The sequence below is a fragment of the Gorilla gorilla genome, chromosome 14 (assembly GCF_029281585.2).
Source record: "Gorilla gorilla gorilla isolate KB3781 chromosome 14, NHGRI_mGorGor1-v2.1_pri, whole genome shotgun sequence".
In the NCBI taxonomy this organism is placed as follows: Eukaryota; Metazoa; Chordata; class Mammalia; order Primates; family Hominidae; genus Gorilla; species Gorilla gorilla.
Genome location: NC_073238.2, coordinates 37618636 through 37635336, shown reverse-complemented (window position 1 = coordinate 37635336; position 16701 = coordinate 37618636). Strand labels below are relative to the sequence as shown.

Below are 16701 nucleotides of genomic sequence, written 5' to 3'. Positions count from 1 at the left end.
GTTAAATGGAAGTTGTTGCTAAGTGAAAATGCTGTATAACCTGCATGCTTTTTAAAAATGGGAGCAGTTTTCCAGTCCAGCTCGCTGCTACTGGACCACCCTGTCTGTTAAGTCCTCAATAAACCCTATGTCCTGTTCCATGTGGGTCTCTTCTTCAGCTTTTTGGACATGGTGCCATCCCTATTGGATTCCACAGGGTCTGTCAGGCAATGGTGGCATGAGTGAACACAACCCACGTCACTCACTGCACTCACTCCTGGTAAGACAGAGCTATGTACAAGACAATTCTTGCAGCAGTGGCTTATTTTGAGCACATTCATACATATGAAAATATCTGGGGTTAGGCCAAGATCAGTTGTTTGCACAAATCTATAAATATGGCATCATACAATTGGAATGAGCTTATAAACCAAATCCTTGGTTTTCTTCTAGACCATTTAGGAACATCCCTAACATGTCTGATTTTCTGGTTGACTGAAATTGAGCTTTTTCCTTTTTTTTTTTTTCTAACAAACACGGTTCCAATATCAATATTGAGCACTGTGTGCTGTAAGCCTCATTGTGACTTTGGCTTGTGTCTGTGAGGTTTTAGCAGCTCCTCCCCTGCTGCCTGCTGTTTCACTTTCTTTGATTTTAGTTTTGATTTTAGTTATCTGCTGTCAACCTTGGTCTGGATAATATTAAATGGAAAATTCCAGAAATAATTTATACATTTTAAATGGCACACCTTTCTGACTAGCGTGATGGAATCTTGAGCCGTCCAGCCCAGGACACGAATCATCCCTGTGTCCAGCATCTCCAGCTGTCTACGCTCCCAGCCCGTGAGTCACTGAGGAGCTGTCTCCATGGTGAGATCCACTGTTAAGTTATTGTGGTACTTGTGTTCAAGTCACCGTTAATTTTACTTAATAATGGCTCCAAAGCACAAGAGCACTGATGCTAGCATATTGTTATAATCACTTCATTTTATTGTGAGTTATTGTTCTTAATCTCTCACTGAGCCTTATTTATAAGTTAAACTTTAGCAGAGGTATGTATGCACAGGAAAACAGATAGTGTATACAGGGTTCTGTACTCTCTGTGGTTTTAGGCTTCCACTAGGGGTCTTGGAACAAATCCCCTGTCAATAAAGGGGGACAACTGTATTTCTAGACTTGAAGTCCCAGATTTTATCTTTATTGTAGTTGACTTTGAAAAAAGCACTCTTATTTTTCATCTTTCATTTTCATTTAAACTGGAAATGCAGCTTAAACGCAGCACTCTGGGCAGTGAAAGGTGACAGTGGTTGTTACTGGGTGACTCCTAGTGACAGCCATCCCCAGAGAAGCTGGATCCCTAGGAAATGGCAAAATGGACATTCTCTGTAAACTGTGAACGTCTGTAGTGTTTTTTTTTTCCAACTTGAAAATAACAAGTCACTAAGTCACTTGATAGCATAAATGCCAGTTAAAGAAAGCTGTCTGGATCTAATACAGAATAATTGTAGAATTTCTTGGCCCTTCTTTCAATACTAAATTGTCTTTTGCTTTCCTTGTACATTTGCTACTCTATGACCTTCATAATGTTTTCCTACAAACTACTAGAAATTTAATACTGATAGCTTTACAGACATGGTACTCAGGAATATCATCAGGACATACAGTAGGAGGCTGATCTGTGAATGAACTCACCATTCCATCACTACTATGAAAAAGAATATCCATTTGAGAAAGCGCCTCAATTTTCCCAGCGTGAGCTTGAATATGCACACCCCTTGGGGCATCCATGCTTAGACTCCGAGTGGGGGATTCTAATCTGAGATGAGGAAAAGCAGCAAAAAAAAAAACACAAAAAACAAGTATTAAAAATAGCCACTCCAGCAATCCCTCAACTTAGCATGGGAAATATAACTAGTAAGATATATAAGTCTTCAAGTCACTCTCAAATGGTAACATATTGTGCATTATTCATTGATAAATCCAGAAATAATGCGAAGTAAGATATAAACTTTGAATCAATGAAAGCCTATGAGATTAGTATCCTCTAAAAGCCGATAAAAACATTAGGCAGTCCTAATCCCATGCAGCAGTTTCCGATGGCATAGTTAAGTACTCTGGCATACTATTTCAGAAGAAAATGCCATTTATGAATTACTATACAAAATTATTTTCGTTATGTTGCCCAGGCTAGAGTGCAGTGGCTCTTCACAGTTGTGATCATGGCACACTGCAAAATCGAACTCCTGGGCTCAAGAGGTCCTCCTGCCTTGGCCTCTCAAGCAGCTGTGGCAGCCTTGTTTTTTAGTTAAAACACCAATTTATTTAAGAAAAAAAGATAGATTTAAGGACAACACATGCATTTTCCACATGTTCATAAGACAGAATATAAGTTTGGTCTTTATTATTATTTAAAAAGATTACAGGGCAAATGGAAAGATTTCTTTTGGAAAAAATACTGAACTGATAGAACTGAAAGGAGGGAGGTTGGCCTCAGCTGGCTTTTGGTTTTGTAAAATTTATCAGACTTTCCTTGTGGTTAAGCCAAATATAGAAAGAGAACCAAAAATATAAGAGCCAGAGGAATTCTCTTACTTGCCTCTGCCTGGAAAAGGCTGTATTTCCACCAGATGGCACAATGTGATCATTTGAAACACTTTTCAGCTGCTCAGCCCCAAAGTTTGAAATGCTGATTTCAAGGAAACGCTTAAAGGGCAGTAGGAAGCGGAACAAACAGAAAAAGATACCTAATTCGGAAATCCTACCCATTGTAGGCTAGGGTTTCATGGGAGGAGAGGGGCAGGGAGCAGAGAGAAAGGGAAGTGGCTTAAGAGAGAAGTACCCTGATAATGAATCTGCACTTAAATTGACTGAACATTTATTTAACAGACTTTTTACAGCTGACGAATTGCTCCCTTGAATTGGCAAGTTTTTTTTAATCTATGACTATTTGTTATAGAAGACAAAGTTTCATTTTCTGAGCATGTGAAGTTTGACCTGCCACACATTTTGAAGTCTTACCTTGAGTATGAGAAAACGCTTAGAGACATTTATGGAATTTATTGGTCAAGTTAGGCTGGGGAACACTTTGGTACAGCTCCATGTGCATGGTCTGGCTGCCTGCCCAGTTTGCTTTTTGTCTTTTTTTTTTTTTTTTTTGAGACGGAGTCTTGCTGTGTCACCCAGGCTAGAATACAGTGGTGTGGTCTTGGCTCACTGCAACCACAACCTCCTGGCTTCAGGCGATTCTCCTGCTTCAGCCTCCCAAGTACCTAGGTTTACAGGCACCCGCCACCGTGTCCGGCTAATTTTTGTATTTTTAGTAGAGACGGGATTTCACCATCTTGGCCAGGCTGGTCTCGAACTCCTGACCTCGGGATCCACCCGCCTTGGCCTCCCAAAGTGCTGGGATTACAGGCGTGAGCCACCACGCCTGGCCCCAGTTTGCTATTTTGACCTTGGATAATTGTCTACATTTTTCCTGCGTGGAGGAGTGGAAGGAAGGAAGAACACAGAAGCATCTTTGAAGCCTGGTCAATTTCAGGCAAACTATCTGTGACCTTGAAGATCCTTGTGAAAGTGGGTGTTTCCAAGATCAGTCATTAAACGACAACAAAATGACTTCAACCTGATCATTTACTAGTTTTTAACCATGTTATAATGGGATGCTGCTAAGAAGAGCAAACTTCTTACCCTTTGCATTAATTCTAGACTTGGAGATGAGAAATTTCAGTTCAACCCAGATTGAGACACATTTTACCAAAAGGCTGAGATAAGATTGCTCTGAAGTATACATTTCCATTAACACATTGAACAGTACTCAGATATAAAATAACTTTTCTGTCTTTGTTATATTTTAGTTTACCCTCTTTTCTGAATATGTAAATATATAAATATTTACTTATGACTTCAATGAAAAGTAAAAGAGTTTTAAACAGTGTCACAGAAATATATCCAAATGCTTATGTGTGTGTGTAATATTAAATATATATTATATATAAATATGTATATTTCTATATTAAATATTTAGGTCCCATCATGGCAGTTTTCTTCTTAGGACATAAGACACTGGACATAAGGCACTAACTTTGCTTTCAGAATTTGATTCACTCTCTTCTCATTAGTTCAATTAAAGATGTATACAAAAGACTTGGAAGTTGACTTTGAGAGATCTCACAGTTGATTGGTGTATTAGTCAGGGTTCCCTAGAGGGACATAACTAGTAGGATATAACTAGTAGGACATAACTAGTAGGACATAACTAGTAGGAAGGGGAGTTTATTAAGTATTAACTTACATGATCATAAGGTCCCACAATAGGCTGTCTGCAAGCTTAAGGAGCAAAGAGAGCCAGTCCAAGTCTCAAAACTGAAGAACTTGGAGTCCAATGTTCGAGGGCAGGAAGCATCCAGCATGACAAAAAGATGTAGGCTGGGAGCCTTTTGACATTTTTCTGCCTGCATTATATTTGCTGGCCACTGATTAGATGGTGCCCACCCAATTAAGGGTGGGTCTGCCTTCCCCAGCCCACTAACTCCAGTGATAATCTCCTTTGGCAACACCCTCACAGACACACCCAGGACCAATACTTTGTATCCTTTAATCCAATCAAGTTGACACTCAGTATTAACCATCATAAGTCCACCCCTTGAACCCATACACATCTCCTGAGATCACACATAGTCTTCAAATAAAGATAATAAGGTCATAATTACACCCAACATACTACAACTATCCTTCCTACAACTGGAAACGCACCAATCCCCAACCCAAATACTATTAAATAAAGTTAACAATACTTAAATGCTGCTATGAAGTCAGTAAATCTTATGTAAAATGATGAAAAGAAAATAAAATATTTTCTTAGTACAGGTGTATACATGCACAAGTATGTTTTTAGCAAAAAAAAGGAGAAAATACTCATGACAATTACAGTCCCCGTTTCTGAAGCTGGTCACGTGTTCGTAGCTGGTATTGATGACTACCTTCTTCAACTACCCATTCTGTATTCCCTTTGCCTTCAGCAAGCACCTCAGCAGGTCATGGCTTTTTTCCTGGTGGAGTGAGCCAAACCTTCCTTCCTGAGAGGTCTGGGCCATTTGTAGCCCTGCCTGGATTGGGCTGTTGTAGTTTCCCATTGACCTTAATCACAGGGCATGGTAATACTAAGAGATGCCCTAATGGATCGCCTGTATTCCATGCATATTCTTCCTTACCTCTGTGGTGTAGTAGACTGATTTCATCTTTTTTTTTTTTGAGATGGAGTCTCACTCTGTTGCCCAGGCTGCAGTGCAGTGGTGTGATCTCGGCTCACTACAAGCTCTGCCATTCACGCCATTCTCCTGCCTCAGCCTCCCAAGTAGCTAGGACTATAGGTGCCTACCACCATGCCCGGCTAATCTTGGTAGAGACAGGTTTCACCGTGTTAGCCAGGATGGTCTCGATCTCCTGACCTCATGATCCGCCCACCTTGGCCTCCCAAAGTGCTGGGATTACAGGCATGAGCCACCGCGCCCGGCCAACTGATTTCATCTTGACAGTCTGGGTCAATCACCCCAGCCAACATTGGAACTCCCTTCTTAGCCTGTTGACTTAAACATAGGAGGAGCCCAAAGTGTCCAGGTGGCAATCTTAACTTTCAATTTAATGGAATCATTGTTGTGTCTCCTGGTGGCAGCATTCCTCCCTCTGGAACTAAGACCTCTAGGCCAGCAGAACGTAATGTCGCAGGAACAGGAAGCAAAAATTTTGCTAGCGGATCACTGGGGTGATGGCGAGTGGTGCCACTTCCACTTCCACCCGTTGATTCCTGGACCCATGAGTCCTGGCTATGGGAGAAACAGTACCACATATTGGACGCTGATTCAGAGCATACACGGCCTTCTGGAGAACTCTGCCCCAGCCCTGCAAAGTATTGTCACCTAGTTGGCACTGTAATTGTGACTTTAAAAGAACATTCCACCGTTCTATCAATTTAGCTGCTTCAGGATGATGGGGAACATGGTAAGACCAGTAAATTCTGTGAGCATGAGCCCACTGCTGCACTTCTTTAGCCATAAAGGGAGTGCCTTGATCAGAGGCAATGCTGTGTGGAATACCATGATGGTGGATAAGGCATTCCATGAGTCTACAGATGGTAGTCTTGGCAGAAACATTGCATGCAGGATAGGCAAACCCATATCCAGACTGTCTATTCCAGTGAGGACAAACCTCTGCCCTTTCCATGATGGAAGAGGTCCAATATAATCCAACTGCCACCAGGTAGCTGGCTTATCACCCCAAGGATGGTGCCATATCAAGGGCTCAGTGTTGGTCTCTGCTGCTGGCAAATTGGGTACTCAGCAGTGGCTGTAGCCAGAATAGCCTTGGTGAGCGGAAGTCCATCTTGCTGAGCCAATGCGTAACCTCCATCCCTGCCACCATGGCCACTTTGTTCATGGGACTATTGGACAATGACAGGGGTGACTGGGGAAAGAGACTGAGTAGTGTCCTCAGAACGGGTCATCCTATCCACTTGATTATTAAAATCCTTCTCTGCTGAGGTCACCAGTTGGTGAGCACTCACATGGGATACAAATATCTTCACATTTTTTGACCACTCAGAGAGGTCCATCCACATATCTCTTCCCCAAATTTCTTTGTCACCAATTTTCCAATCATGCTTCTTCCAAGTCCCTGACCATCCAGCCAAACCATTGGCTACAGCCCATGAATCAGTATAAAATTGCACATCTGGCCATTTCTCCTTCCATGTGAAGTGCACAATCAGGTGCACGACTCAAAGTTCTGCCCACTGGGAAGATTCCCCTTCACTGCTGTCCTTCAGGGATGTCCTAGAAAGAGGCTGTAGTGCTGCAGCTGTCCACTTTTGGGTGGTGCCTGCATATCATACAGAACCATCTGTGAACCAGGCCCTAGTCTTCTCTTCCTCTCTCAACTGATCATAGGGAACTCCCCATGAGGCCATTGGTGCAGGCTGGGGAAGAGAAGGCAGGGTGGCAGGAGGGGAGACTATGGGCATTTGAGCCACTTCCTCATGTAACTTACATGTGCCTTCAGGACCTGCTCGAGCACGATCGCATATATACCACATCCATTTGATGATGGAATGCTGTTGTGCACGACCCACTTTATGGCTAGATGGGTCAGAAGGCACCCAGTTTACGATAGGCAGTTCAGGTCACGTGGTGACTTGATGACCCACAGTCAAACTTTCAGTTTCCACCAAAGCCCAGTAACAGGCCAAGAGTTGTCTCTCAAAAGGACAGTAGTTATCTTCAGAAGATGGCAGGGCCTTGCTCCAAAATCCTAGAGGCCTCCACTGTGATTCACCTGTAAGGGCCTGCCAAAGGCTGCAAACAGCATCCCCATCTGCCACTGACACCTCAAGCACCATTGGATCTGCTGAGTCATATGGCCCAAGCGGCAGAGCAGCTTTCACAGCAGCCTGGACCTGTGGCAGAGCATTCTCGTGTTGGACCTCACTAAAAACTGGCAGCCTTTTGGGTCACTCGATAAATGGGCCGAAATAACACACCCAAATGAGGAATGTGTTGCCTCCAAAATCCAAATAGGCCCACTAGGCATTGTGCCGCTTTCTTGGTTGCAGGTGGGGCCAAATGCAGCAACTTATCCTTCACCTTAGAAGGAGTATCTTGACAGGCCCCACACCACAGGACCCCTAAAAATTTTACTGAGGTAGAAGGTCCCTGAATTTTAGTTGGATTTATTTCCCATCCTCTGGCACACAAATGTCTTACCAATAAGTCCAGTGTGTTTGCCACTTCTTGCTCACTGGATCCAATCAGCGTAATGTCATCAATGTAATGGACCAGTGTGATATCTTGTGGGAGCGAAAAGCGATCAAGAACTCCACCCTTAATATTCTGTTCCTTTAGAACCACTCCTCGTACTAAAATCTGTATTAGTCAGGGTTCCCTAGAGGGACAGAACTAGTAAGATATATATCATATATATATCTTACCATATACATATCTTATATATATATCTTACATATATATCATATATATATCTTACATATATATCATATATATCTTACATATATATCATATATATATCTTACATATATATATATCTTACATATATATCATATATATCATATATATCTTACATATATATCATATATATATCTTATATATATCATATATGAATCTTATTAGGGACAGAACTAATAAGATATATATCTTTTATATATATATATAAAACCTATAGCAGACATCATTTCATTTAAAAAATTTAGAAGCATTTCTCAAAGTCAGGAAGTAAACACAGATGTCCATCAATGTAAGATATTCCAAGTCCATATCTTATTAGTTCTGTCCCTCTAGGGAACCCTGACTAATACACCAATCAACTGTGAGATCTCTCAAAGTTCAAAACTCTCTCTCTCTCTCTCTATATATATATATACTGTTCAAAACTCTCTCTATATATATATATAGCTATATATAGCTATATAGATACAGATACAGATATATAGATATAGATATATATAAAGGGGAGCTTATTAAGTATTAACTCACATGATCACAGGGTCCCACAATAGGACGTCTGCAAGCTGAGGAGCAAGGAGAGCCAGTCCGAGTCTCAAAACTGAAGAACTTGGAGTGTGATGTTCGAGGGCAGGAAGCGTCCAGCACAGAGAAAGATGTAGGCTGGGAGGCTACGCCAGTCTCACCTTTTCACCTTTTTCTGCCTGCTTTATATTCGCTGGCAGCTGATTAGATTGTGCCCACTGGGGTTAAGGGTGGGTCTGCCTTCCCCAGCGTACTGACTCAAATCTTAATCTCCTTTGCCAACACCCTCACAGACACACCCAGGATCAATACTTGGAATCCTTCAATCCAATCAAGTTGAGACTCATTACTAACCATCACAATTGGTGTTATAAAAAATACAATTAAGGTGACTTGATTGCTAAGGCAGGAGTAGTATTTTTCCTATGGTACTGAGCTGCTACAAAGCTGGTGAGTTTTAAGTTGTGCTCCTTTTTAAATAAAAATAAATAGAAGTCAGTAATTTTCCAAAGTTTACCCCATATTCATTTTTAATTGAATTTATAGACTATGAACAGTCAAACATGTATGACCTTAATAGTTATTGCTCATGTCATATTAATGTCATTTTTAAAAAAAGAGAAGTCCGGGCTCAGTGGCTCATCCCTGTAATCCCAACACTTTGGGAGGCTGAGGCGGGTGGATCAATTGAGGTCAGGAGTTTGAGACCAGCCTGGCCAATATGGTGAAACCCTGTCTCTACTTAAAATACAAAAATGAGCCAGGCATGGTGGTGGATGCCTGTAATCCCAGCTACCTGGGAGGCTGAGGCAGGAGAATTGCATGAATCCAGGAGGCAGAGGCTGCAGTGAGCTGAGATCGTGCCACCACACTCCAGCCTGGATGACAGAGTGAGACTCCATCTCAAAAAAAAAAAAAAAGAAAAAAGAAAAAGAAGAAAAGTTACTGAAAAATATGAACAATGCATCAATTTAAAGCTTTTTCAGGCTCTTATTAAGCCCAAATTTTACAAATAGGCTGAGAGACCAGGAAGCATGAATATAAGTATGATAAGAAAACCTAATCTTTTATTTTCAGGAAACAGTTCAGAGGATTATCAATGGCTGAAGAATGGGTAACTCACCTTACATACCATATAAAAATTTCCAATTTGCAAAAACTTGAAATCGAATACATGTACTCAGCACTAAGACTACACTGAACATGATTTTTATATTTCTTTAAAAATTTCCTAGTATTACCTAATACATGTTTTTGGGACATCATTTTTTTTTCAAATGTCATATTTGGAAAAACAATTTAATATAAAAGAAAATTTCCATATTTATCAGTACAGTTTAAAAATATGTATAGATTTAGGGGGTACAAGTGTCGTTTTGTTACATGAATATATTACATAGAGGCAAAGTCTGGGCTTTCAGTGTAACCATTGCCCGAATGGCATGCATTGTACCCATTAAGTGATTTCTCATCCCTCACCCCCTGATCCTCCCAACCTGCTACGGCTATCATTCCACACACTACGTCCATGTGTACACATCATTTAGTTTCCATCTGTAAGTGAGAACGTGTGGTACTTGCCTTTCTGAGGTATCGTATAGAAGTACAGTTATTAAAATGACATTAAAAATGAAAACTGGTGAACACTTCCATATTTAACAATATGTTTTTAAAATCTTACTTCATGGCTTCAAGTACAATTATTCTTAAAATTTAGTCCCTTTCTAGTTTTCAAAACACCAAAATCAACCGGATTTACTCCTCTGGAAAAGAATGTGAAAGGCTTTTTGAAGCTGACATTGAGCATCTTGTGGGTTTTTATAAATTGGCATAGAGACTGTGTTGAATTTCCACAGCTTTGTATTTAAAAGAGGAATTTTAGCTTATAGAAATTTCCCTTTGGTAGGTTCTTAGAAAGGATTCTATGAATATGACATTTGAATGAATCCAGATGCAATAAATTGTCATTCTTTAATTTGCAGGCACCTGGATTACTTGGAGCCAAAGAAGAAGCTAGAGTCCGCAGAGACACAGAAGGTGATTATGGGAGGGGATGGCACCAACGACATAGGTGGCAGATGCAACCTTGGAAACGATGAGGCTCACCTTCTTCTATAAGGTTGCAAAAAAGCAACGAAAACATGCACATTTAGAGCAAATTTGATAATTGGGCAGGAGAAAAGTTGAAAGGAGTTGGCAGCTGACCTAAGTGATCTGTCCAGAAAGGGTCATGGTGGTGGGTTTGGAGGTCAGAGGAGAAAGAACAATAATTTCAATGAAAAAATCTATTTTCTAATTTGAGAAATTAGATAGAAAGATAACTAAAAATATGTTGAAAGTGACCTTGCATCATTTAGGAACCGTTGGGTTTTTGTACTCATCTTTAGTAATTTTATCCTGAATATGCACATGAGGTGTTTGGGATCAGAGGCTGATTCCTCATCGAACACCTCACTATTAGTAGCATATGTCAGCCTCACTTTGCCCTCATCTCTACCCCAGGCCAACGTGCCGGGCACCAAGCCAGTTGTCCTGTAGGAGTAGTCAGACACCTTATAGGTGAAGGCTGAAGAAAAGTGACTTTATCAAGGGGAAGGAGGGAGCTCGCTACCACCCCAATGAAAAGGTCTCTTGATGGGGTCCATAGACTACAAGTGAAAAACCTCTACCCTCTAGAGAATGAGGAAGACATACATATGAAGAACTATGGCTAATAATTTTCCAAAATTGAAAAAGAACATGAGTTTCTGAAACTGAAGAACTGAAGAAGTTCACCGATACTCGAATATAAACTAGCACATACCAGACACTGTGGTGAAACTGCAGATGGCCAACATTAACAAGAAAATCTTTAAAAAATTCAGAATGAAAATCAGATGATCTCTAAAGAATCAAAAGTACACTAATGAGTAATATATTTTAAAATACTCGTGTAAAATTATTGTCAGCCTAGATAGAAATCTGGCTCAGCCTAACCAGCACTTGACTATAAAGGAAACTGGACATTTCAGACACAGGGAACAAATGTACAATCTATAGATCTTCACCAAAAAATGCACTTATGGAAATCAAATAAGAAGAAAAGAATGTTTTCAAGAAGAAGCAGTGGACATTACAAAATGTGCTGGTAAAGCTAAATAAATATGGCCTGAAAAAATAAAGCAGGGAGATGAATAAAAGCAATGCTGAAGTAAAACCACAATGAAAGGGAAGTTTGGATGGAAGTGACTTTCTAAGTTTTTAGAAATATTATTTGGGAAGAAGCTGGTATTGATGTAGACTTGGTTGACAAGTATTAATTTGTGTCTGTGCATATAAACAAAAAATCATTGAAAGAATAAAAATAGAACTATTGGGGGAAATATGGGTGGAGAGGAGGAAAAGTTTATTAATCCAACAAAAAAAGAAAAAGGAGAAAAAATGAAAAGAAAAAGCATGGTAAATAAAACAAAATGATAGAAATGTGGCAAATAAACCAGTTACCATAATAAATATAAATGGGCTAAATTAACCCACTAAAAGAAAATCTCAAACCAAAAAATTTGAAACATAGAGAAACAACTGAAACATAATGCTGCAAACATATTGAAAATAAAACACCTGGAAAATGTAAATCAGTGCAAAAGAAAGTAGGACCAGGTATAGCAATTGTAATACCAGACAAAATAAGGGCAAAAGGGTAACATTACTTATGATTAAAAGGAAGAATTCAGGCTGGACGCACTGGCTCATGCCTGTAATCCCAGTACTTTGGGAGGCCAAGGCGGGCAGATCATGAGGTCAGGAGATCGAGACCATCCTGGCTAATACGGTGAAACCCCGTCTCTACTAAAAATACAAAAAATTACCCGGGTGTGGTGTCTGGCGCCTGTAGTCCCAGCTACTTGGGAGGCTGAGGCAGGAGAATGGCATGAACCCAGGAGGCGGAGCTTGCAGTGAGCCGAGATCGTGTCACTGCACTCCAGCCTGGGCGACAGAGCAAGACTCCGTCTAAAAAAAAAAAAAAAAAGAGAAAAACAAGGCAAAAATACTAAGTATATAGAAGATGTTAACAATGTAATTTGCAAGATTGACCTAGTAGCCGCTTACAAACAAACCTTGCATTAAAGCAAAAGATAACATACTTTTAGCATAAACATTTATGAATAATTATGAATAATTATATGCCCATAATGAGTAACAAGGAAAAATTTCTAGCAAGGAAAGAACCAAAATGGACCTGAAGATGTACAAAACTTGAAAAGAGAAACTTCATTAAATACATTGAAGTGGAAGTGTAAATAATCCAACTTCCCCAAAATGTACTGACTCTTTCATTTCATATATGAGTTTACACCAAACCTTTGATCGCTCTTACACACACTGTTTGAAAGAAAAGGGAGAGGTGGGTACTTAGACCAAAATGGAACTTTCTTAATTTGATAATAGGTATTAATATTTACCAAAAACCTATAGCAGACATCATTTCATTTAAAAAATTTAGAAGCATTTCTCAAAGTCAGGAAGTAAACACAGATGTCCATCATTACTCTTTCTAGCCAACATTTGTCCCAGCCAAAGTAACAATACAGGGATCTGAGAAGTATAATAATAAAAAGGATGACTCTTTTTTTGGCACTATCACCATCTTAATGGAAAAATCAGTTAAGTTCTACAATCAAAATATTAAAACTAAGCTGGGTATGGTGGTGTGCATCTGTAGTTCCAGCTACTTGGGAGGCTGAGGCAGAAGGATCATTTGAGGCAGAAGGATCATTTGAGGCAGAAGGATCATTTGAGCCCAGGAGTTCAAGGCCAGCCTGGACAATATAACAAGACCCCATCTTCCTCTTTCTCTCTCTCTCGCTCTCTCTCTTGGCATATGTATGTATTTATATATATATATATATATATATATATATATATATATATGTGTGTGTAAACTAATAACAATGATCAGTAAAGTTGCTGGCTTAAAAACTATCATGAAAAAATCAATAATAATCACTTTGAAAATTTAACAGAAAAAAGAACCCATTCTCAATAGAAACAAAAACTATAAACACCCTGGTAATGAATTCTAATAATTATGGGCCAAACCTAAATGGAGAGTATCATAAAATATTAAACGGCATATAAAAGGCTGTGTGAATAGAGAGATATACCATATTTATGGACAAGAGACTTCATGATTATAAAGGCATGAATTCAGTGTAATTCCAATAAAAAAAACCAGGAGAGTTTTTCAAAAAACCTGAAAAATTGATTTTAAAATTTACATGAAAAACAGTCCAGGCATGGTAGTTCACACCTGCAATCCCAGCACTCTGGGAGGCCGAGGTGAGTGAATCACTTGAGGTCAGGAGTTTGAAACCAGCCTGGCCAACATGATGAAACCGCGTCTCTACAAAAATACAAAAATTAGCTGGACATGGTGGCATGCACCTGCAATTCCAGCTACTCAGGACGCTAAGGTGGGAGAATCACTTAAACCCAGGAGGTGGAGGCTGCAGTGAGCTGAGATCATGCCATTGCACTCCAGCCTGGATGACAGAGTGAGACTCTGTCTCAAAAAAAAAAAAAAAATTACATGAAAAATAAATGTCTAAAAACAGCCAATACAACTCTGAAGAAGACATGGTGGGGACACTTGCCCTAGTAGGTACCAGATGCACTGTACAGCTATTAGGGAGATACTGGTTTAAGAAGAAAAAAGCCAGAACAACGGACAAGAATAGGGCACCCATTAAAAATAGCTTTATATATGACAAAAATAGCATTACAGATAAACAAGGAATGGATTGACTTTTGAGACAGCTGGGTATTCCCACTCAGAAAACAAAAGAAAATTATTTGCCTACTTCACATCCACATGAAAAAGAAAAAGACCTGAATACAAAAACAAAAATGTTTTTGAAAGAACTCATTCCCTCCTTAGTGCCCAAGCAGTGGTTTCTAAAACACCCCAGTTCCTGAAAGTTTATTTTCATAGAATACTGCAAGGATAAGTTAACTTTCATACTGGCCAAATACTCTCCAGAGAAAGATCAGTGTCTATAAATTCATGATTAACCAGTGAAGCATTCACGATCTTCAGCAATCCACTTCTTGTTAGACTTGACCACAACATTATGTAACATTACACATAGGTGTAATGTTGACATTTATAGAGATCCGTATGTGGGTTTTTATTTTTATTTTCTCACTTCTATACAGAATGTTTTTGTACATAAAAACTTGTGTTTTGGTTTAATAATGAACTATGCAAAGATACTACTGTCTATATGTAGTTGTATTTACACAATAAGTGCCTGCATTTTAATAGTTACGTATTTATGATATTCTTTATGATTTATGACAATGATGAGCCTTGAAATTCAAGTATTTCACTTGAATTTACGGAATCCATGCTTTTAAATACAGATATAATTTGATACATTGATATTAACATTATTGCCCTATATTTCTTCTCCCATGCATCTGTATTGACTTCTAATATTTTCCTTTGAATTGAATCACCTTTCATTAGAACCTTGGAAAAAAACCATACAGTTCTGTAGAACCTATCTCCTAAAAGATGCATAACAGGGCATAGTTCTAAGTACTGCCCACAGCCAGTACTGGCACCATCCCACTGTAATCCAAATCACTCCTGGGATTTCATTATTTCTGTAAAGCGTAATTCTGTCTTGAAAAAAGATAACTTTTTTTAACTCACGAAAAATATAAAATACACTTCTAAGCTCATCAAGACTGTACTTCACAGAAAAAAAGACTAATAATATCTGAGGTCTACAAGGGAATGGAATGTCACTGCAATGAACAGAAATTTGTGAAAGATTATGTTGCATTATAGAGTAATGTCACTCAGATAAGATGGCTACGATTAAACATCTGTGACATACCCAATTCAGTCTTCAGGGGAGTCTCAGACTTTTAATTACTGCAGAAGTCAGTGAACTATAAAAGTTCAGTTTGTCCTTAAGACCTCTGTTTCAGTAACTTTGTTTAGTATTTTGCATCTTACTTGTTAATCTTAAAAGGAATTAGAAGTTTCTGTTTGTTAAGAAAAAATACTAAATCTTAAAAAGTTCCATTTAGCTAAAAGAAAATTAAATCTAATATATTTGTAAGTCCTTCTTGAAAAGGGCAACTTATACATTTACATTTGGAGTATTACTTTTCACAGAACGTATTTCACATTCTGGATTTAACAGCACTTTATAGCTCAGGAGCCCAAGATGTCATCAGTGAATTCTTGTATGAGCACTGACTGTGCTCTTCTGTTACTGGATGAAACTTTCAATCCTGAAACTGTTTCCAGTTGTTGAATTGATGATATGTACTTTTTTTTCTGACATTTTGTATGTTTTTCCTTTTTCTTGGAATTGCTAGAATTAAGGAAAATAAGCCACACCATAAGTTGTCAGTTACCAGAAGGAATAAATTGTTTTCATTGTTCAAGTTAAGAAGACTTAAGATATTAACTTGTGACAAATAAAATACACATACTTGGAACTAAGGATGTGATTATGCAAACAGTGTTAGATCACTTCAGTGCTTCACTTGTATTTATAGACATTGATTTTTATCAATGAGCTGTATAAAACCATGAAAACAACAGGAATTTAAAAATTCCTATGAGACTACTTTCAGACCACTACACAAATACAGTTGAAAACTTAGATTAAGTGAATAATTTCCTAGGGAAATACAGTTGGCCAAAATCAACTCCCATTAAAGTTAGAAAGCTTAAACACAATTTTCCATAAAAGAAGAAATACACTATTAATATTAAAACACTGTCTTTAAAAATTTCATCAGGCCCATATGGTTCCAGGGAAAATTCTATCAAACCTTTAGAGACCAGAACATCCCAATACTCCACAAATTATTCCAGAACATTGAAAATGAGGAAAAACTTCCTAATTATTGAACCAAGAGTAACAGGGTTACTTAAACTTTATAATCATAGCATAGCCAGGCACAGTGGCTGACACCTGTAATCCCAGCACTTTGGGAGGTGAGGTGGGAGGATCACTTGAGGCCGGGAGTTCAAGACCAGATTGGGCAACACAGCAAGACCCTGTCTCAAAATAATAATAATAATAATAATAATAATTGTAGTGCATTCCTGTAGTCCTAGCTACTTGGAGGCTGAGGTGGGAGAATCGCTTGAACCCTGCAGCTGGAGGCTGCAGTAAGCTGAG

The 16701-nt window shown here is 38.9% G+C and overlaps 1 protein-coding gene across 4 annotated transcripts in view; it reads right to left on the bottom strand.

Annotated features, from left to right (window-relative positions):
* The window catches only part of SGCG (sarcoglycan gamma), a 166105-nt gene that overhangs the window by 2974 nt on the left and 146430 nt on the right, over window positions 1–16701 (bottom strand). For all 4 annotated transcript variants that reach the window (XM_055359672.2, XM_063697193.1, XM_004054250.5 and 1 more), the window contains one exon: window positions 1671–1794. In XM_055359672.2, coding sequence (XP_055215647.2) covers window positions 1671–1794 — 124 coding nt within the window. The remainder of the gene's footprint in view (window positions 1–1670; window positions 1795–16701) is intronic.